Source organism: Vespa velutina, chromosome 23, assembly GCF_912470025.1.
Source record: "Vespa velutina chromosome 23, iVesVel2.1, whole genome shotgun sequence".
Taxonomy (NCBI): domain Eukaryota; kingdom Metazoa; phylum Arthropoda; class Insecta; order Hymenoptera; family Vespidae; genus Vespa; species Vespa velutina.
The window spans coordinates 1,390,823-1,415,000 of NC_062210.1; the positions used below are offsets into that span (position 1 = coordinate 1,390,823).

At 28.7% G+C, this 24,178-nt stretch overlaps 1 protein-coding gene across 1 annotated transcript in view; it reads right to left on the reverse strand.

Moving 5' to 3' along the window:
* The window catches only part of LOC124956751 (midasin), a 113,714-nt gene that overhangs the window by 3,446 nt on the left and 86,090 nt on the right, over positions 1-24,178 (reverse strand). Inside the window, exons 16-21 of the mRNA XM_047512954.1 lie at positions 8,347-8,494; positions 7,954-8,180; positions 7,591-7,802; positions 6,254-7,245; positions 4,476-5,632; positions 18-4,405 (exon numbers count right to left, since the gene is read on the reverse strand). Of these exons, the coding sequence (XP_047368910.1) occupies positions 18-4,405; positions 4,476-5,632; positions 6,254-7,245; positions 7,591-7,802; positions 7,954-8,180; positions 8,347-8,494 (7,124 nt within the window). The remainder of the gene's footprint in view (positions 1-17; positions 4,406-4,475; positions 5,633-6,253; positions 7,246-7,590; positions 7,803-7,953; positions 8,181-8,346; positions 8,495-24,178) is intronic.

Consider the following 24,178-nt stretch of genomic DNA (forward strand, 5'->3'; position numbering starts at 1 on the left):
GTTTATAAATACTTTACCTTTTACAATCTTGATTTTCGCCTATTTTGAACAAAAGATTTTTAACCAATTCATATATGTGAGAAATTTTCAATTCTTCTATATTCTTTTCCAAATCTTCTATTAATTTTTCTTTTAATTTATTCTGTTCAAAATCATCGTCCACATCTTTCTCATCATTATCATTATCATCATCATCGTTTAAACAACGTTTATCATCTTCACTTGTATTGGCTTTGTATTTTTTTTGTACAACAAGTAAAATATCCTTTATCAGATTATCTATAGAACGTTTAATACTATCAGCATCATTTGAACATAAATCTGTGTTTTGATTTATCGGTAATTTTTTCAATTCATTGAATGCATTAATACTACATTCAATTTGTGTTTGTAAAAATGTTATACTTTCTACGATAGGATGCATAGCATTTGTAGAACTAAAAGCATGAAATAATGCATTTATTTGCATTTTTAACATCGCAATCTCTTTGCAAGTATCCTCTAAAACTTTTAAATGATACAAGTCGAAGGTTTTTTCGTTTATCATATCCTTTACATTCGTAGAAATAAATGTGGAGTTGAAAATTTTCCCAATTTTTCTTATCAGATTTAAATTTTCGTTTAATTTATTTTTTATATCATCCAATATTATATCATCGCAAGAATCTAATATCGGTAATGTATTTTTTTCTAAAACTAATGTATCAGTTTGTATTTCGAACGATGACTTGTTCGGAGAACATTGTAAATATAACAAAAGTTGCACAAAACTAATTTCCACGTTTATCATTGATTCTTTTATATCTTTAATATTATTTTGAAATTCATTGGAAATATCAATATAAATATTATCAATTTGTAATAAATTTCTAACGAGCACTTTAAGAGGCTTAAAATAATTAAATAATTTACTTAAAATTAATCTTTGTTTATTAGCCATTAACATTATGTGACATGAATAACCACGACAGCGTTCTATGTTCTGTTGACCTAAGTCAGTTTGTGTACTTCTTAATATTGCATTGAGTGCATTTAATTTGATGATAGATTTATAATAATATTTGTCACAACCTGACCATTGTATAAGCATTTGTTCGTCTATATTAGACAAATTGAAATATTTCGTTATTACAGAGATATCTAATGGTGATATTGTAAAATCTATAACTTTGTTCATATCGTTTTTCCACGTTAATATACCAGTACGATATGATACACCCATAAGATTTAAAGCTTTGAAATAATTAGCTAATATCATTTTCTTTTGTTGCAATATACTTTTTGCTTGTGATTTTTGTTTGCTTTTTGACAATGATCTGTCAATCTCTATATTCCTTAAATGAATACTCTGTTCTATATAATCTTGTATAAAGTTTTCAATATCCATTCTTATAGAAGGATATGAGCTTGTTAAAATGATTTCTTTGCAATAACATTTAGCTTTATTTAAAAGTTTTCCTATGCTCGATACAAATTCATATTTAATATCCTGATTATTAATATTTGTCGATTCCAATTTAAACTTTATATCCTTTGTATTAATATTTTTCATTATGCTATCAGAAATGATAAAATCATTGGGATTTATTGGATATTCCTTTTGAGCATTATCACATTTATAATCATTTCTTATATTTGCATTACAACTTTCAGCCGTTACAGTCAAACACGATAGAACAGTTTGCTTCAATACATTTTCATATTCCTTTATAAATTTATGCAATGTCCTGTGTGTTTTCTCGACAGTTTCTTTAACAGACCAATAATTAATATCATTCCAACGTGCAATTTTAACGAAATCCTTCAATTTCTTTTCAATGGGTACTTTAAATCCATGAATTTTTGTATTTACATCCTGCAGAAATTGTTTATAATAATTATATATATTCCACAATATAGCTAAGAGATCTTCTTTCTCTATAGATGGCTGAAAGTAAAGTACATGACAATGAAACGTCAATAATAAATCAAGTCTTGTTTCAAATTCAACAATTGGTGATTCATTGATAAATCGTTCTAATAATTCTATTAATTTTTCTTTATTAATAGATTCATTTTCTTTAACGATATTGCTAGTTTTAATCGTAGGTATTGATTTAAATATATAACTTTCGATTAATGCATAGAGATAAAACCACCATTTGGATGTTTGCGATCGTAAATTTTCAAAGGCAGTATCGAGACAATTCTTCCAACAAGTTAATTCAAGTTTTCTCCATGAAATAATTTGTTGTGTCAATGTCAAAATATCATTTGACAAGCTAACACCTACATGAGCATTTTCTTCCCACTGATGTAATTTTACTAATAATAATTCTAAACCCGTTAAAAATCTTGCAAGTGGAGATGTAATTGGAAAATTATAAATCCTTTCTATTATACATTTTATCGATTTCAATGTAGGATGTTCCGACCATTGTTTTAAAAATTCATTGATCTTAGTTAAAATACATTTGCACAATGGCAAACATTGTTTAACTTGTTGTATATTGGGATCTTTATAAAAATCGTATGATTTTTTATATGCTTTAATCATACTAAACATCATTCGTTGGGTATTCTCATCTTCAGTAATTCGCAATGATTGCGAAACTAACATATGCAAGCTGTTATATAATTTTGATGTAAAATTTTCATTTAAATTGAATTTATTATTATTCAATAATAAACGAGCTATCTCGTATCGTTGTAATAAAGGACGAATGTAATTAGGTTCAATGTTATCGTTATCGCGAAATATCCATTCGGACTTTACGAACGATGTTACGACGTTAGAATGAATTTGTTGAATTTCTTTAATATCATCGTTCGAAATAATATTAACACATGATTCTTTTAATTCCGTAGATGTAACATTTTCTTCTAAATTAAATTCAATAATATTTTCAATGTCATTGAAATCTTTTTCACGATACGTCGGAAAGAAATATTGAAGTTCAGAAATAAGATCATCGTCTACGTTCGATGATTTTCCAATTGATTTATTTTTATAAAGACTCTCTTTCTCTATAGCTAATTTTTCAGCTTCCTCTTCCTGTTGTTTCCATATTGTCACGAGTTGTTGTAATAATTCATTCAATAATTTCCAATGATCCATTGACAAATTTCTATTTAATAATATATAATTATATAATTCGTACAAGCCACATTTAACAATACGAAATTGTTCTTTAACAGACATCGAAGTATCTGTTAAACGTAAGGTTTTACTAATCATTAGTTTGATATAATTCGATTGACATGTATCAACCAAATGTAACAGATTATCTTGTCCCAATCCAATAGTTGGATAACGTATCATATTATAAATAAATATCTCTAAATTGCCTTTATTAGAATCTATTATTATTGATGATATTTCTTTTTTCGTTTCATTAATTAAAAGAGAAATTCCTTCCTTTAAATGTATCAATCCTATTAATAAAGGAAGAATTATGTCAGGATAAAAAGAATAATATTTAATATCTATTTGTTCCGTAAAACGTTCTACCGATAAGTACCACATTTCTGCTTCTCTTAATGCATCTTCAGCAATTTTAATAGATTCCTTCGATGGTTTTTCATTGACTTTATTTATGACAAATGTTAAACGATCAATGTGTTTATATACCGTTTCATAAGATGCAATTGTATTTCGGAAATTAATAACGTCTTTGGTTAACATTGTGAAATCTGTCATTGATGATCGAAATGCTTTGGAAAGTTTCAAATTATCTCTTTCCTTGGATATTGTCTCTAAATATTTCCTCATTGCTAAATATCGAGGATGAATGTTCTCGTTGCATAACGACGTTTTCAAAATATATGACTGCAATGTATTTATATAAATTGCTATCTTACAATCTTTTATATCTTCTTCTAGACATTTCAATTTTAAATTGATCTTATGTACCGGATCGATATAACTCAAATTTCCAAATATCAAAAGTTCAAAATAACCAATTAACATCCATGTTCTTCCTCTTTCGATAATATCAATATTAATATCCACATTCATAAATTTCTTCCTTATTTCACGTAATTCTTCTATCGGTTTTTGATATTCATTTATATACGTGTTTTTTATTTCACATTGTTTATGCTTTCCTTGCTTTTCAATCGTAGAAACGATTAATTTATCAATATCATTTTCAGAATACATATCTTCTACGGCAGACATATATAAATTCAAATAAAATTTCATTACATGAAAATCATTGTTGGCAATATTATAATATTTTGATGTTAACGTGACGCTGTTACGCCATAAAATATTGTTCAAATTATTTAATTGTTCGATACGCGACGTATACGAGCCTAATGTTGTTGCAGTAAGAATTGTATCTTCCTTATGTTTATCCGTTCTTTGCATAATCAATTCTAATATTAAATTCATCAATATTCCTCCACCGACGTGTTTATTTGCCTAAATATAAAAAGATAAATATTATATTATTTTCATATAAAAATGTATTTTGATATTATTATTATTTTACCTTTAGGATATCATAAGTGGTAACAGACGTTTCTACATCATCGTTACTTATACCATTCCAATGTAAAAGGATTTTAGAATCCTTCATGGCATAACTGTTCTGAGTAAACTGAGATAAGAGTATGCAGAATTCATACATCAATAACATTCGTTGATTTGAATCAATCTCGTTAGAAAAAATCGTAGATAATATGGCAATCAAATTGGCAGGTATATTGGGTACTTTGGCAAAATTTTCTAATAAATATTTTAACGACGTTCCATCGTTAATCGTATTTTCACAAATTTGTCTATAAGAATTATGAGCTAATAATAAAAATAAATATTCATAAATTGGCGACAATTGTATATTTGAGGATATCTTGATCAATTCTTTTGAATCGATAGAATTGATTTTTTCTAATACCGTAGATACGTCCATAGGCGTATGTAAATCTAAATGATTCGATTCACAAAATTCTTCGATTTTGGATATTTCATGTAAAATAGAATTAGAATCCACCATTATAGGATTAGAATAAATTGTATTCCATAATGATATAATCTGATAACGTATAGTTATTGCATCGTTCGTTTGAATAGATATTATCTTAAGTTCTTTTTTTATAAGCTGATCATTAGTACCATCATAAATCCATGGTGAAAAACTTTTTATTATTTTTCTCATCTTAAAGTGTACGTTCATTGACGTTTCAGAAATATGCGGTAAAGGCAATGTCAAATGTTTCTTTATCAATTTCGTTATTTTCCTAAATGGATCATGGGTCGATGATAACGATTGATTTATTTCATTGATCATAATGAAAAAATTATTCATCTCGTTAATCGTTCTTTCAGATATCATGGAGAACTTTCTTTTATTAATTTCATATAATTTACATATAAACTTGATCAACCATCTATAATGTACTCTCAATAATAAAGTCATTTCCTCAAGATTTATAATTTGTCTTGAGGATTTATTTATCAATGTCATTTCTCCCAATAATAAAAATCTATTGCAATATTTCAAACCTTGTCTAAATTCAACATACGTTTCGTTATCTATTAACAAAGCATTATCTCGTAATAGAGAATGTATGGATGCACTTGTTTGATAAATCAATTTTACATAATCAATTATAAGCGGTTGGTTCTTTAGGTTTGACGTAAGTTTATCTGAAAAAAAAAAAAAAAAGGAAAAAGAAGAAAATTATTTCAATATAAATGAAAATAATGACGATAAATAAACATTAAGGACGTCATATTAATGTCGTAGAAGGAAAGACTTTTATTGTTAAAACATTAATCAAATAAGACATAAGAATTTCGAAAGTTTTCATTCATGAATGATTGATTTTGATCATTTTATTCTATATTTGTACCGATGATTATGAAGATGATGTAAATCACACACACACATATGTATACATATTTCATTTTCATTTTTTTTGACATTTTGACATTTAGAATTATTTAGAATTATTTAAAAATTATTTTTTTTCTCTATTATAACAAATAGAAAAAAGTAAAGATATTTAATCTTGAGAAATAATTTTTTTGTGTAATTAACAAATTAAACAAAACAAAAACAAAAAATAATAATAATAATAGCGTGTGACCAAAAAAGAAAAGAGAAAAAAATTCATGTGTGAAAAAATCTTTGATTTAGACCACTTTCATAATTATTAACTTATACATACATAAACATACATACATACATACATATATATATATATATATATATATATATATATATATATATATATATATATATCCTATTTACAAATTCATACTTACTGTGATATATTGCATTCGAGTATTGCTTCACAGACATTGTATTCTCTTTCTCATCAACTAAACTTTCATCCAAGATCGTATCATCCATAATGATCATAGTTCGCAAATATAAAAGTAAAGCTAATTTATTAGCATCGTTCATTACTTCATCGTTTCTATCGTTAACCGCAATCCCTGGTAAAAATGCAAGATCCCAAGGTAAGGATCTCTTGGAAATATGAAAGTCAAATGACAAAACTTCACTTGCCAATAAATTGTTCTTTTTCGTGAGATCCTTTAAAGTATCATCATTAATTAACATTTTAGTCAACCACAAATTTCTGATCTCAACGTCATTCAAAGTTGATCTTTCATAAATATCTATCAATAAATATGGTAAAAGTTCTTTAACGTCGACATTTAAAATTTCTATATTGTCATTTGCGATTAAATCAATTATATCGTTCCAATAACACGACTTAGGTGTTAAATCATTTTTCATTGGATTAGATTTATATATGTCAATGGCCGATTTCAAAAAAACACCTTCTTGTCTAATAATCGTAAGTTTTGTATTATCTTGTATATTTTTAACAGTCCAAGTAGCCGCATCGAAATCTATAAAATTATCATTATTACTTTTGCTTATTACAAAAGTATCAATAATATCCTCGATTACGGAGATCAAAAATTCTTTTATTTCTGGCGTCCTCGTTGACCTGCCTTTGATGTACACATCAATGCACGCGATTCTAATTGCCTGCCTTGAGGGAAAACCGCGAGTAAGTCGACGAGCAACCAGAAATGCGGAATGCATTAGGTCAACTATATTGAGTTTATCGATCGTAACGATTTCTTTCGACATTCTTTCGTATATATCAACTAAAGCTCTTTGATGTTGGCACTTAGTTATTCCGTAATGATATAACATCGATTTCATATCCATTAGATCATAATGAATATTCTCTTTCGGACCGATCATGTAAATTTCTACACCACGATTACGCATTGCCCTGAAAAAAAAAAAAAAAAAAAAAAAAAAAAATACACACACATATATATATTATTTATACATTTATATATAGGAAACATTAGATCAATCGACGAAACATAATAATTTTAATTAACTTTTATCGTTATGCCATAATATCAATCATAAATAGTAAATCATATTTCAAGAAATTAACGAGCACCATGTATGTAGATACATAAGCGTTCGATAACCGATATTTGATAATAAAGGGATATAATTAAACGTTTTAATTAACATCGTTTCCAATATTTCTCAATATTCGATAGAAACTTTTTTTTTTTTTTTCTTTTTTTTTTTTTTTTGACTCGTGCCATAACATACCTACCTTGAAATTTCTCCGTAATGAGGATCCATCGTTAAGAACAAGCGAAAATTTTTATGCGGCTTAATAGTGATCACATTTCCATGATTATCGACCCCTCTTTCACCGATGGTTAGAACACCATTTGGTTCTAATAATCCATTAAGTCGGTCCAACACTGCTGGACTGCAGAGATTTACTTGATCGATGAGAAGCCACGTGCCATCACGAAGACACTAAATAATTTTTTTTGTTATTATTTTTGTTGCTGTTTTTTTTTTTTTTTTTAATGTCATTTTTCTATTATTATTTTTCATTTTTTTATTTTTTTATTTCTTTTATTTTTCCTCCCTTGAACAACGATAGAATTTAAATGGGAGATCTTACCTTCACTAATACGCTGTCGACCCATTCAAACTTGCCACCGGCATTTAAACATTTTTCTTTTTCCACGAATGTCGACAATGATTTCAACTTAATCTCAATTTCTTTTAACGCAAACTCGTAAGACGGTTCCAATGTTTTTATTTTTGAAACCAGCTTTGACAGTTCGTTGTTCTTTCGCAAAAAGAGCTGCGTTTCCGAAGCCATTGTTCTCGTATTATCGTTTTCATCTAGAATTGTACAAAAACAAGAGAATAACAACAACAACAACAACAACAACAACAACAACAACAACAACAATAATAATAATAATAATAATAATAATAATACATGTACAATAAGAATATCATAAATATTATTATAGATATTTATTAGACGTGGGATAAATCAATTTACCGTCTGAAAGACGCTTCACTTTTTCTAAAAGACCATGATAACTGGCAAGTTGTTCCAAGTCGCTGCTATGAATTTTTCTCTTCAAACTTTCTAAGAGCAAGTCTTCCGTCCGCTCGAGCAATTCTTCCAGATGTCGATTATAATCGATCTAAATGAAATGAAAAGAACAGAGTGAGTTAATAAAAAGGAGAGTAAAAGAAGAAATAAAATAAAGGAAGAGAAAAGAAAAGTAAAAGAAAAAGAAAAACTATAGTTACTATATCAAAATAATAATAATAATAATAAATCTTTCATTTCAAACTTTCATTATTGTGCAAAAAAAAAAAGAAAACAAAAGACAAAGAAAAAGAATAATTCTCATATCAAAATAATAATAATAATAATAATAATAATAATAATAATAATAATAACAATAATAATAATGAATCTTAAATTTTCAAACTCCATTATCATGAGACTGATCCTTTCGCTAGATTAGCATTTATGAAATACATAAAAAAATTAAAGTAGATAAAAATTCATAAGACATAATCCTTAATACATGTACATAATCAATGAATTTAAGTATACATGAGTTTATAAGAGTTTGTGTATATATATATATATATATGTATGTATGTATGTATGTATGTGCATGTGCGTTTGTAAAAATTTCATCACACGTTTGCCATTTACGAGTTCACAAACCGAACACGTGGTATAAGGATAAAACTTTTGACGTAAGGATATCATCCATTTTGCTACGTAAAGGTACGACGAACTGGCTTCGATTTTCTTATTCTTGTTTTTTTTTCTCTTTTTCTTTTTTCTTAACTTTAAGGATCAGAAATATTCAACATCTAGGTTAAAAACGATTTCCTTTTAGAAATACATAGAGAAGGGAATGAGAATGGAAGATGGCGAAATGTGGTAACGTCTAACTCCAAGATCTTTCTCGTTGCTATTTTATTATGAAGGAAGTCTCGTAAATCACGGTGATATAAAATGAACTCGTCTACTAACTCCTCCTCCCTTCTTCCCCTCGTCCCGTTTTTACGCCATTCCTGACGCCTCATCGATCTGAGAAAAGGATAATAATATCCTATGCTATTTTATGGGAATTCTTCATACATGAATGTTAACATGTATATATATACAAACACACACACAGATAGAGGATGTGTGTGTATATATATATATATATAATATATATTTACATGTTTATATGTGTACATGTATATATGTAGGTATGTCAATATACAAATGATACACGCATTTTTTGGTAAACTCAATGGATATTTCGCACCTGTTACGAATGAAAAATTTCATTTTCAGAAGAATATCCTTTAGGATTATCCTTTAGAGGATAAGGATCATCAGAAATATTCGCTCGTGAATCAACATGATTGATGATTATTCCTTTACGCCTATCTTCGTTTTACGTCACTATGGATTTTCATGGCTATTTAGCTTCAAGTAGTAAGACATTTTTTTTCGCCAACTCTTTCGAATTTTTTCTTGCATCTTTCTTTTCTTTTCTCTGTTTACTTCCTCCCCCTCCCCTTCCTCCGCCCTCACCTATATCCTTTCTTCTTCCTTTTTTTTTTTTTTTTTTTTTTTTTTACGAGGACTTAACAACACGTGTTTCATATCCCTTTCCCTTCTCTTCATTTTTTTCTTTTTTTCGTACATGTAAATCCCAAAAGGATTTGTATTTTTAAATGGACACTCAGCTTTTTTAGCTTTAATATTAATCAAAGACGTTTATTAATTAATTAATTAATTTTTCCTTGGGTTTTTTTTTTTTTTCGTACTACGTATTTCGTCCCTTTTTTTTTCCTAAGATACAACGCAAAAAAAATTTTATCAATTTAAAGACGCATGAAAATATCGAGTAAGATATTTTCCAGGATTATTTCGTTTTCATAAAATTCGGAAGAATATTCTAAAACGTCATAGCAGACCGTTGCCATCGTTCGATTGGCACTAGTGGTATTGAACGACGAATTTTCGTATCTTTTTATGATATCCTGAAGAATTCATTGTAAAAAAGAAATTTCATTCACGAACTTTATACTTTCAATCGACTTTTACGCGCGCGCGCGCGCGCGTGTGTTTATAGAAAATTTTTACTTCACATTGAAATTCGAATAATTTGAATTCATGAGCGGCGTTTGTCATTCATCGTGACGAGTACGCAATTCATTTGTGACGAAAAAATCCGTCGAATTTTTTTTTTTTTCTTTCTTTCTTTCTCCTTTTTTTTTTTTTTTAACATGAAATACAACGCAAGGATAAGAAATTCGAATTGTAACGAAGTACGTTCGACGAATTTTATTTTTTGCTTCTCTTTTTATCGTTTTCTTATTATTATGTTTTTCTCTTTTTTGAAAATCGCGAATCCATCTTCAATTGGTTTCCATAAAGTTTTTCAGTATCGTCAAATTTGTATAACTTGAATGACAACGTATAACGAGACACAATTTATTTATGACGAAATCGTCGAGTTTTTTTATTTTCTTCTCTCTTTTTTCTTCTTCTTCTTCTTTTTTTTTTTTTTTTTTTTTTTTTAACTATCTTCAATCGACTTCCATGAAGTTTTCACGACGAAAGAGATAACGTAATGGATCGCTATTTATTTATGACAAAAACGTCGAGTCCTTTTTTTTTCTTTTCTTTTTTTTTTTGTTTCCTTTCGACACTATGAATCTCTAGCTTCAATTAACTTCCATAAAGTTTTCATAACGAAAGATACAGCGTAATGAGGATCGTAATTAATTTATGAAAAAAAATTGTCGCGTTTTCTCTCTCTCTCTCTCTCTCTCTCTCTCTCTCTCTCTAAAATATCGAATTATTCTTCATCTTGGATTGATTTCGATACGAATTTTTCTTTTCTTTTTTTCCCTATTTTTTCTTCTTCCTTTCTTTACCTTCATTTTATTTTTATTTTTTTGTTTTTTTTTTTTTAATATCAAAAATAATGGTTTCGATAAAAAAAGCGAATGGATTTTTAGGAAAATTGCTTTAGAGAAAATATTCTTCTTTTTGCTAAAAGAATATTCGTGGCACGTAATGCTCCACGAGATCGAGCTATGAATCAAAAGCGGATAAAGAAAAGAGAGAGGAGAGAGCAAATAAACCCGTCGGCATTTTGGTAACGAAGGCCGTGATAAGAGATTCCGCTTAGACAGATCCGCTCGTGTTTCGAATGTTGCCAGATATGCGATATAATATATCGACGAAATTTTAAATCAATTGATTTCGACTCCCCCCCCCCCCTTCTCCCTCTCCCTCATCCTAGACCATCAAACTACTGTCTCTTCAATCTTAACTCCCTCTCCTCTGTGTTCATAATTCGAGAGTTTGTCCTGTGTTTGTCCCGATTAGGAGGAATACATAATAGAATTGCAAATGGCGAGCTTTTTCGAAAAGTGTCCTAAAAAAAAAAAAAAAAAAAAATTAATTCCGATTCTTTGATTCCTTTTTCTTTTTCTTTTTCTTTCTTTCGCTTAACATTTCAGGATTCATTAGATCTCTCTTTCTCTCTGTCTCTTTTTTTATTTTTTTTTTATTTATTTTTTTTACGGTAAATACCTGATCAGCAAATTGTGAGAAAGCGATAAGCTGGAATTTTACATAAATCTTTTGAAAGATTAATTTCTTCGTTCGAAACGATCTAAATTTTAAGAAGAAAAAAGAAAAAGGTAGAAGAAGAAGAAAAAAAAGAAGAAGAAGAAGAAGAAGAAGAAGAAGAAGAAGAAGAAGAGGAAGAAGAAGAAAAAGAAGAAGAAAGATTTCAGATTAGGTATTACGAACTGATCATTTTGTCGTTCGTATTGCTTCTGGATCAGTGTCCTTCCTCTTATCTTTCTGTACACGTGTGGAATCCTAATGAGATCTCAGTTGAAATCTTTGAGTAATCTCAGTGTGTTGGACGTGACGAAATTGAAACGGAAGGTAATAACTTTTGCTTTATCGAAAAGACATCGCGATAAAATCACCATCGTTATCATCATCATCATCATCATCATCATCATCATCAACATTATCAACATCGTCATCATCATCATTATTATCATTCGAATCAATCAAGTAGAAAACAAATTTGACGGTATTATGATTAATGATTTAATAAGAACGTAGAGGAGAGAGGGAGTGAGAAGGATATATTAGAAATTAGAACGGATCGATCACACGGTGTCGTGTCATTGCGTTTGATTTAAGTAAGAAAAGAAATAAGATTACGTTACATCATCGTTTAATTGAAAGTGACTAAAAAGAATAGAAATGTGCCTTAGACGAAAGATAAAAAGGTGTTGTAATTAATTAACGTTGTAAAAAGATCATAGATTTTTTCTTCTTCTTCTTTTCTTTTTTCTTTTTCCTTTTTTCTTTTTTTTCCCGGCATTCTCTCACCATTTCTCAACGACTTTCCATTTTAGGACGAATCTTATCAACGAGCAAAATCTTCTTCCCGCTCGAGAATATTGCTCGAGGAAGAGATAGTTTTATAGATTGACGAACCTCCCCTCTACTCTTTTTTCTCTCTCTCTCTCTCTCTCTCTCTCTCTCTCTCTCTCTTTGTCTATCCGAGCGTGTTGATTAATCGGCTATTTCTAATCGGATTGATCGAAGCTAAGAGCCAAATGTTGGAGATAGGGATGCGCCCGTTTTTCTCTCTTCAAGAATTAAAAGTAGACACAAAAGGAGAGAATTTAACGTTTCGACGAACAACTAGTCCTAATTGTTTTTAATCCTTTTCTTTTTTTTTCTTCTTCTTTTCTTTTTTCGTTTCTTTTCTGCTCTTTTTTTTTGTTGTTTCTTTTTTCTTTCTTTCTTTTTAAACGGGCAAGTAATTGTGAATACTTTTTTTCTTTTTCCTTTCTTTTTTTTCTTTTTTTTTTTTTTTTTTTTTTTTTTTTTTTTTTTTAAGTATTAATCGATTATTCTTTTTAAGACAAAATATTTAAAATGTTTAAAAATATCTAGAGAGTTTATTTTCAGGAAAAAAAAAATATATATATATATATATACATATATATATATTGAGATAAATATATATGACATAATTTCTTTTTTTTTTCTCTCTCTTTTTCTCTCAGAAAATTATAAAAACATTGATGTTAAGAATTTAAATCATTATTATAAATTTATAATGATTTAAATATAGTCCCAATGTAATTATAACATATTAATTATAACTTATGTTTATATAAAAATGAAGAAGAAGAAGAAAAAAAAGAAAAATTACAAAAATGTAGACACACACACACACAAATCTGTGAGATTTCAAAATATTCCGAAATATATAGAAATATTATTTATTCCAGGAGGATACTTTTAACGTTTATAAAATATGCCAACATTGTGGGATGGTTTACACATTCGTTGAGTATCCCTACTTGAATGTTCGTCTGTGGCACTTAAAGTAGAAATCGATATCGGGAACACTTGATATAGATTTGGAATTTACGTGGCATATGCGAAACTGGCTTCTGCATAAGCACGTTTATGTTCAAATACTTAAGGCATCCATTCAGTTAGAAGTTTTCCTCTTGAAAGATTTATAATTGTTAATAAAAGAAAGAGCTAGAAAGAGAGAGAGAGAGAGAGAGAGAGAAAATGTTCTTTTGCATCTTTTTTTTTTTTTTTAACTCTAATTGTGCACACCTGAAAATAATTTCAATATGTACGAAAGAACAAATCATTTATACGGAATGAATAATTTTTATTCCAAAAAAAAAGAAAAGAAAAAAGAAATATCGTATATTCTTTAAATAATAATAGTAATAATAGTAATAATAATAATAATAATAATAATAACAATAATCAATAGGTTCGAAAACGCATTTATTATAAAAAAAATTTACGAATCATGTAACGAGCGAATTGTTTTAATCGAACTTCGAAGTTTTGATCTGGAGGGATGGTATAGTCTTAGATCCCCTCTCCCCCCCCCTCACAGGCGCGATTATGGTTAAATTTTGACATAGAAATCCTATGAAATCGAATAAATTTCGACGATTGGCTACGCCCAATCGAATAAAATACAAACTCGTAATACGAATTACATATACATGTATACATATTGATAATGCAAAGGCTCCTTTTTGTATAAAACATTGAAATTCTTCGTATATATATTTTGCATAGTAGACAGAAAGCCGATTATTATATCGAATCGAACAGGACGATTGAACAGATTGGTATGATTTAATAAATCGAGTGGCCATTGGAAACGTCGAAGCATTTGAATGTACCGAAAAAAAGTGGGTGGTAGCGGCAGGTTGGAGGGAGTTTGTGGGGGAGGTTGGTTTGCAGGAGAAAAAAGTAAACAAAAAAGAAAAATAAAAAAAAAAAAGAAAAAAAGAGAGAGAAAGAGAGAGAGAGAGAGAGAGAATAAAACACGCGGACACGTATCGACTCACGATATTTTTACAATACCATATCCAATCTGTCGTGATCTGACACGTGTAAATTATAAATCCTTTCTTTCTTTTCTTTTTTTTTTTTTTTTTTTTTTTCTTTTTTTTCTTTTTTTTTTCTTCTTTTTTTCCTTTTACAGCAAGAGCACAAAATATTATCATTGTGCATCGCAATATCTATGAATCATTTATGCGATAAACGATGAGAATAATTCGTGTGAAATGAAGAGAGAACGAATAGTAGAATTTTTCTTCTTGTGATTTATGTTAACGTATACGTTTATATACTTTCTATATATGTACACACACACACACACACACACATGTACGTAAGTATGTATCTATGTCTGTATGTACGTGTGCATGTATGTATATATACGTCCGTACATGAATAGAAGCAATTTAGGAGGAGTACCAAAAAGTATTGATTCTTGCCTGGCTGGAAAGTAAAAGTAACCCGTTTTCCTACCTAGTAGAGAAATGGATGAAAGAAAAGGATTTTTATTTGTTAATATAAGTATCATTTTACTTATATACTTTTCCTTCGATTATAATAATATATCGAAGTAATGATAATAATTAATTTTTAAAAAGAATCTATCGATCGATTATTTATTTTCAATATTTTTTCTTTTCTTTACTTTCTTTCTTTTTTTTTTTTATTTTTTTTTTATTTCTACAATGAAACGCACAAGAGACAATCATGGATAATCGTCGATATTATTTTACTTTCGACAAAGTGTCAATAAATAATTTTACTTATATATATATATATATATTTTTTTTTTCTTTTTCTTTTAATAATACGTATAAATAATTTTAAGATTTAGGAAGAATTATTTAAGAAGAATTTTAAAAGAATTGTCTATTAATTAAATAATTGTCTAAATAAATAATTATTTGTATAATAATAATTACTTATTATTATTATTATTATTATTATTATTATTATTATTATTATTATCATTATTGTATTTATTTATCTTATAAAGAAAATATTGAAAAATTTTAATTAACAGATTCAACGATATAATCGTTCTATAATGTCAAATACAAATGCAAAAGCAATTAATTGTATAACAAAACTATGATCAATAATTTTTCCATGTTATTTGTATCGTATAAAGTATAAAAAAAAAAAAAAAAAAAAAAAAAAAAAAAAAAAAAAAGAAAAAATATTCTGAAAATATTCTAATCAATCGAATACCAATTAACCGATCTAATAGTGTAACTCTGATATCAATGGTTTCCTTTTTTTTTTCTTCTTTTACAAGAACAAAAAATAATGATATAAAATCAATTCATGATTGACAATGTTCAATGGAATCGTTATATTTAAAATGAACCAATTTTTCGGTTATGTCACTGACGTTAATCCTGAATTTGACTTAACATAAGACGAATGAAATAAGTTCATTCATTATCTAAATATAACTACGCCTAATTAACGAAAAAAAGGAAAGAGATTTCTTTATCGTTAATGATGACGATCGTGACCTTTATTTAATTTTCTCCTTTTAATTTGATATTTGTATATATATATATATATACATATATATATATATATATATATAAACAGAAAAAAAAGAAAAAAAAAAAAATAGAAAAAAAGAGAAGGAAAAAGAAGAAGACGAGATAAAAAAGAAAACAAAAAGAAAAAAATATAAAGTAAATCCTACGCAAATGATAACCAGGTGTAAGACCGACCGGGAGGAGCTGAAGCACCTGCAAAAATTTAACGAGCGGAACACGAAGAAGGGTACGGTATGACATTACTCTAACTCCATCGTTAGCGGGACAGGCCATTCAAAGGAGAAGAGAAGAGGAGAAAAGGGTAGAGAAAAAAAAAGAGGAGAGGACCGACCGTCCATTCGTTCGTCCGTCCGTCCATCCGTCCGTTCGACCGTTCGACCGTTCGACCGACCGACCGACCGTCCGTCCTTTTGGCCATTGAACGTACCACCTTGCAAGAAAATAATCGTAGGGTCGATGACTCTGAAAAGGGTTGAAACGCGAAAGAAAATTCTACGTTAAAGGTGTTCGCCTCGGTTCGCAGCGACACTCGAGGGCACTTCTCTCTCAATCTCTCTCAATCTCTCTCTCTCTCTCTCTCTCTCTCTCTCTCTCTCTCTCTCTCTCTCTCTCTCCCTCTCTTTTTCTTTCTTTCTTTTTCTTTCTCTATCTTACTCTCTTTCTCTATCTCTATCTCTATCTATCTATCTTTTTCTCTCTTTTTCTTCCCTTCGCAATCCTTCTCTTTTTATCTTTATCTCCCTCCTTCTCTTACCCTCTCTCTCTCTCTTTTTCTCTTGGAATTTCTATCTCTTTTCTTTTTCTATCTCCCACATTCTATCTCTTTTCCGTTTCTCTTTCTCTGCATACTGTCGAGCGAAAAATAAAAGAAGCAGAAAAAAAAAGAAAAAAAGAAAAAAGAAAAATAAAAAAAGAAAGAAAAAAAGAAGGAAAAAAAAAGAAAACGATAGAAGCCACCTTTGGCCAATGACACGAATTTTCGTGAATTCGTCCCAATTCCACGTCAAGTACCAAGAGGAAGTTGCTCTCAAGAGGCAATCGAATATTAATTGATTTTCTGTGTACCAAATATAGTTATAGGATATATTTGTATATTGACTTTGTTCTTTAAAGCTCTTCAAATATATAAATATATATATATATATATATATATATATATCTTAAATGTAATTTTATTAATTAAACTATTTTTGTTTTTATATTATGAAATATCGACAATAGACTCTCACAAATCTATTAATTTGTTTTATAAAAATTTACTCTCTTCGTTTTGTTTTCCTTCTCTTTCTTTTTCTTTTTTTCCTTTAATTTTATTATGGCAAATCGATACGCAATTATCTTCAAATATTAACTTGTATTCCTTCAATATATATATATATATATGTATATCTTTATGATTTTGTTAATTGGAATTTTTCTTTTTTTTTCTCTACTTCTTTTTCTAGAAAATATCGACGATCTCTTTAATTAGATTAATAACTACACTTGCTTTCTTTTCTTCCTTTTTTTTTCTTTTTTTTTTTCTTCTTTTTTTTTTAAATTCAGCAGATCGATGATAAAGAACGAGTACGAGTGAAAAATATCGGTTAGGAAGAAAAAAAAAAAAAAAAAAAAAAGAATATTGCAAAAAAGGAATGGACAATTAACTCGAAAAAAAAAAAAAAGGAAATGAAAAATGTCATCGAAATTTTAAAGGGGTATACAATTCACAGATATTTCGTCCGGTTTCAAGATATGACAATGTGGACTCAACGCGAAGGTCACCGTTGAGAGAAAATTATCCGAAGCATTTCGTAGAAAATGTATTATTATATCCAGAAGATGAAAATACCAGGGATATCGTTTATTTTTCAGATTCAGAAAGGAAATTTTGTTCTGGGTCTTATATAGCTTTTTTTTTCTTTTTTCCTTCAAACGTACGTACAAGCGAAAAAAAAAAAACAAAAAAGAGAAGAGAAGAAAAGAGAGAGAAAAAGAAACAGAAAGAAATATTGTCATCGAAGTAAACCTAACGACACGTTTACATGATAAAAAAAAAAAAAAAAAAAAAAAAAGAAAAAAAATAAAAATTGTTATTCCCTGGATGACGGTGTAAGATATAAAATGAAAATTTACATTTTAAAATTGATTATCAAAAATTTCCTTTCAAATATCCTTCTTGTAGTAAACTCGAAGTAATTATTATGTAATCATCCTCTCTAAGTAGATAGTTTACGAATTTTCAAAAGAAAGTTTCTAACATCGATTAGCGTCTACGACAATATAACTTAACGATAATAATCCTAATCTAGCAAACATTCTTACGTCCTTGCTTTTGCATATTCATCGTTTTCATTTCTCGAAAAGTGTTTTCTTTTGTCTTTGTTTCTTTCCTTTCTTTTTCTTCTTTTTTTTTTTATTTGCAAAATCCCTGAAAACAATGTTATCGGTGAGAAGTTCGATAGGATTTATGCGTGTAAAGTATTTTCTATAGCTTGTGTATATGTGTGTATGTGTGTGTGTGTGTGCAAGAGAGAGAGAAAGAGAGAGAGTCTTTACATATTCTCTCCCTTCCTCTCTCCTCTCTCTGTCTCTCTCTTTTCTCAATAACTCGTTCAATCTATCTTTTCGTAAGTTGAAGAATCTTTTTACTCGTTTTACTATGGTCTCTTCTTTTCGTCAAAATTTTTCATTGCCTTTCGGGCGACATACTTTTCTCTTTCCAATTTATCCAACCGGACGAATCCTCCCCTTTTTCTTATTATCTTGAAGGAAAGGAAAGAGAAGAAAGAAAGAAAGAAAGAAAAAAGATAATAAAAAAATAAAAGAAAGGAGAGAGAAAAAAAAGAAGAAGAAAAAAAAAAATGAAAAATGAAAGTTCGTCAGACAATTAAAGTATCTTCCATCGTGAGAAAGTTCTGCGGTCTTATCATCGATCCAAGTATAAAGGTACGAAGGATGGAAGGAAGAAAAGGAAGGGCTAACAATGAAGGGTGAGTGTTACGATGAGTTGTGAAAGAAGTAGAAGAAGAAGAAGAAAAGAAAAGAGAGAGAGAGAGAGAGAGAGAGAGAGAGAGAGAGAGAGAGAGAGAGAGAGAGAGAGAGAAAAAGTATGAAAAAAATATGTTAGTTAATACCTCGTTTAAGGAGATATTTTTACTCTATCGACTAATGTCAAATATTCCAATTTAAATGTCCCTTTTACGATGCTACAATTATCCGATAGAATATTATTATATCACTTTAATACGAATACTCATTTAATATTTGCCAAGTAATATTCGTTAAAGGTCAGTGAATTTTTAAAGCAAACCTTTAACTTAATCGATATGTTAGAATTTATATTAAATTAATTTCTTATATCAAAATGGATAAGAGACAAATTTTAACATTTCTTTTTTCTTCTTCTTCTTCTTCTTCTTCTTCTTCTTTGTTTCTTCTTCTTATTTCTCAGAGAAATATCTGACCATTGAAGAATCTCAAATCATTTTCATAATCGTAATGATAATGCGTAGCGTTATCCTAAATTGAAGAATTTAGAATAGGGTAGATAAACAGATTAAAAGGAAAAGATAAGGGAAGCGAGAAAAAGAGAAAGAAAATCAAAAAATGAAAAAAAAAAAAGAAAGAAAGAAAGAAAGAAGAAGAAGAGGAAGAAAGATTTCTAACATGAATAGGAACAACATGCTCTGGGCGTTTTATCGATTTGCCAGGATCGATTCATGCATTATCCCTTTTCAGAAGAAAGAAACATGAAAAATAGAGAAACGATTATTCAGATGAAACTTTCGTATTATTCAAAGGACATGTTTTTAAAATGTGTTGAACTCTTGTTCGACACCTGGCTTTTTTTTTTTTTTTCATAATATTGAAAAATCAGGTCAGCTTTCGCGAGCATTTCTTTTTATTTATTTACTTTCATTCATTCATTCATTCATTCTTTCTTTCTTTCTTCTCCTTATTTTCGTATATTTTCTTTTTTTCCAATTTACTTTCTCTTTTGTCTCGTCTCTTCTCTTTATCACTCTTTATTTTTTCTTCTTCTTCTTTTTTTTTCTTGTTGTTTTTTTTTTTGTTTTCCTTTTTTTTCTTTTCCTTTAATCAATGAACGTGACGGCGCACGGTATTATATAAACGTTCGAAGTATGATACGACGGCTGACGGAAATCTGTGCAACTGGTGAAATTAACGGATGACATTAAATCCATGCCGGCTTCTGTATTCGACGTTATCGTGTCGACATCCACCAATGCAATCCGGTGGAATTCTAAAAATCCATCGGCAATCAACGAGAACAAGTTTTTTTTTTTCCTTTTTTTCTTTCTTTTTTATTATTTTTTTTGGTTCCCTTTTTATTTTGCAAATAATCGACGAGAAAATACACCGTCGAGTTTCCGCAAAAAATATGTTATGTAAAAAACATAGATCCGTTTTGACGATATGCTTTTGCTTCCTTTCTTTTTTCTCTTTTTCTTTTTTCTTTTTTTTTTTTCAATTCTTATCTCTTTTCCTCTTTTTTCTTTTCTCTTTTTCGTCAAATTTTTAATAATATTTACTTTTGCTAAATTTTTTAAAATGTAACAGATTTTATTTACAAAAAAAAAAAAAAAAAAAAATCGATTAACGATCAATGAAAACATGCTGTACGAAATTAATTTTTTCATTGACGTATTTCTTATTTTTGTAACGTTACTATTATTATTATTACTATTACTATTATTATTATTACTACTACTATTGCTATTATTGTTATTATTGTTGTCATTATTAATATTATCATCATTATAAACGAAATGTTTCACGAGTAATTAATGAAAGTAATTAATGAAATCTTACTCAAACGGAAATAATAAATCATTAAAAAATAATATATATATATCCATTCTGAAAAAAAAAAGAAAAAAATTGTTTCATTGTGAGAAATATTTTCTTTTAGTAAATTTTCATTATTCAAATTTTCATTTTTGTCTTTTTCTTTTCTGTTTCTTTTTTTTCTATCTTTTCTCTTATTTTTTTTTTTTTCTTCTTATTATAATGCACGCTTTTTTTTTTAACATAACGACAAAGCACTCTAAACCATTTACGTAAAGGGACAATGATGATATTTTATCGTTACACCATAAACTTGTCTTGATAATGAAGGAATGGGAGATTTAAGCTATAAAAGTAAACGAATTTTCTATCTCTCTTCGCGCTATTTTCTAAGCTTTCGGTATATATTGTAAAATTTAACATTAAAATACATTGAAAAAAAAAAAAAAAAGAAGAAGAAGAAGAAGAAAAATAATGGATGAATTATATAATTGTTAAAATTCGTATTAACGTTAAGATCATTAATTAGAGAATTATTATAATTCCATGATATTATATTTTAACGTTCTATTATTTATTGAATTAAATAATATCAGTTTAACGATTAGCGGATAAAGTTACAGTGAAATTTCATTGTCAACGAATGGGAATATTAAATGGATTTGCGAGAGATCGCGGAGAAACAGAGAAACAGGACCGAGGACAGATGTTGTTTTATGGCACATTGTCTAAACTTCTTCAATACGATCATATTCTCAGTTGATTAATTTTTACGACGGACCAATAAAATGTAACCACCAATGTAAACGAAAGTTCGGTTGGCTCGATTTAAAAAGTTCTTTATGCTATAAAGGAATGAGCGAATGAGAAAACTTCATTTTTAATGAATCCCTCTCTCCAAAAAGAAAAAAAAAAAAAAAGAAAAAAAAAAAAAGAAAAAAGAGATAAAAGAAAAATTGAAGATAAAAGGAATTAAAAAAAAAAAAAAAAAAAAAAAAAAAAGTTGGACTTACAATTATACGCGACGTTTAACTCGGAGTATCTATCATGAGAAATAATATAGAGAAAAACATCATTCACATTTTGTTAAAATTAAGAGAAAGAAAAAAATCATATATATGGTTTTTATTTATATGCATATGGTTTTCTTTTACTTTCAATTTTGACCAAATGTATAGTGTATGTTTTTATTCAAATTTATTTAAATGTAAAATAAATGTAATTTATTGTATTTTAATAAATTAATATATATATATATATATATATATATAAAGTAATACTGTTTCATAAATCGAATCGGAGAAATAGAATAATCCCATAGAATTTTAATCGAAAGTAATCCATTTCCCGTTCAGATCTGATTAATGCGAAATCCATTCTATATATATATATATATTAATTCCAAAGATAAAGAAAAAGTAAACATATTTCGAGGAGTATTTACTTTAAAAGCCGGAGTTATCTGGAATCTGGAGGATTTGGAAACTCCATAAGAACGAACGTTTTAATAGAATCTTAGAGGGACATCTCTCTTCATTTAGTACAGTTAGCTATTGCGACGGAGGAGAAAGAAAAAGAAACAAAGAAAGAAAAAAGAAAAAGAAAAAAAAGAAATAAAAAGAGAAAGTAATGAAAAAAAAAAAAAAAACAAAAAATAAATAAAGAAAAAAACGGAAGAAAAAAGTAGAAAAAAAAAGAAAGAGGAAAGAGTATGTCGTTGTTGTATGTATGTAGTGCTCACAACTCGACAGTGCCTTTATCAATGTCAATTTAAAGAGAGTAACAGTAAAAGAGCGAGAGAGAAAGAGAGAGAGAGAGAGAGAGAGAGAGAGAAGGTACAAGTATACGTAACGTTCGAAGTCTTTGATCCTAAGGGAGATCACATTACGAGGTCCCGTACGTCGTTCTAACGTCGTTCTAACGTCGTTCCTTTTCTGCTGACGCACATACATAGATATCGCGAATGGTAGAAGCTTTCTCGACTCTTAGAGGATGTTGTGAATGTCCTAGTGTCCCCTTTGAGAGGTGGTTACTAGATATTCTCTTCGCAAATACAACTCGGTTTAAATGCCACTCGCGCGGACTTTAACAGAGCTTCTGCGTTACTGTCACCCCCACTACACTTCTACTCCGATTCAACACTCCCATTTACCACCCACTAACGATTCAACCCTAATCGTGTCCTAACTAACTTCTCTCCTTGCTAACTCTCACCAAAAAGCCACCTAAACGAAACCTCACCTAACCACCCCTTCTCTCCCACTCCCTCTACCCACCCCCTTCCCATCTCCAAGGAAAACTATTCTCCAATTAATCCATTTGAACTTATACGGAAGTAAAAAACTTAACATTACTTTTCTCATTAATATTAATATATATATATATTAGTTAGAATTATATATATATATATATTTATTTATTTATTTATTTATTTATTGATGTATACGTGACATAAGTATTAAACCATAGGACTCTTTTCGCGATAAGAAAATATCTATTCGATTAAACTCTGGAAGTAGAGTTTATCGAGATAGCCTAACAAAAATAATCCTAGCACATAGTACGTTCTCAAACACATTTGTGTGTGCGTGCGTATGTGTATTTTTTCCTATAAATCCGACATTATACGCGCGTGTGTGTATACATACAACCTACATACATACATACATACATACATACATACATACACATACATGTACGTGTGTATGTATTTTTTTCTCTATAAATTCGACGTTTCTCTTGGGATTGTATCTTTGGTGGTTATATCAGATCGATAAGATTCTGCGAAAGGTTCTTCTGACTTTCTTCAACCTTATATAATCCCACGCCAAAAGCCTTACAAAACATTAATTCTAGCTGGGATAATCCAACGAAGGTGAAGTAAGATTAGAAATAGGAATAGCAGATCGTGTCGTATACGAGATAACCGGAAAGATCTCAGGGGATAAGTTCGGAAAAAGCAGTAAGGACCAACAACATCAGCAACAAACCATTCGTGAAACTTGAACCCAAAAGGGAACTTAGGTAAACGAAATGTTCCACTTTAAATCAGCCCCGAAATACTTTGGTACACCATTTAAATTCTAACCATGGCTTATACTCGA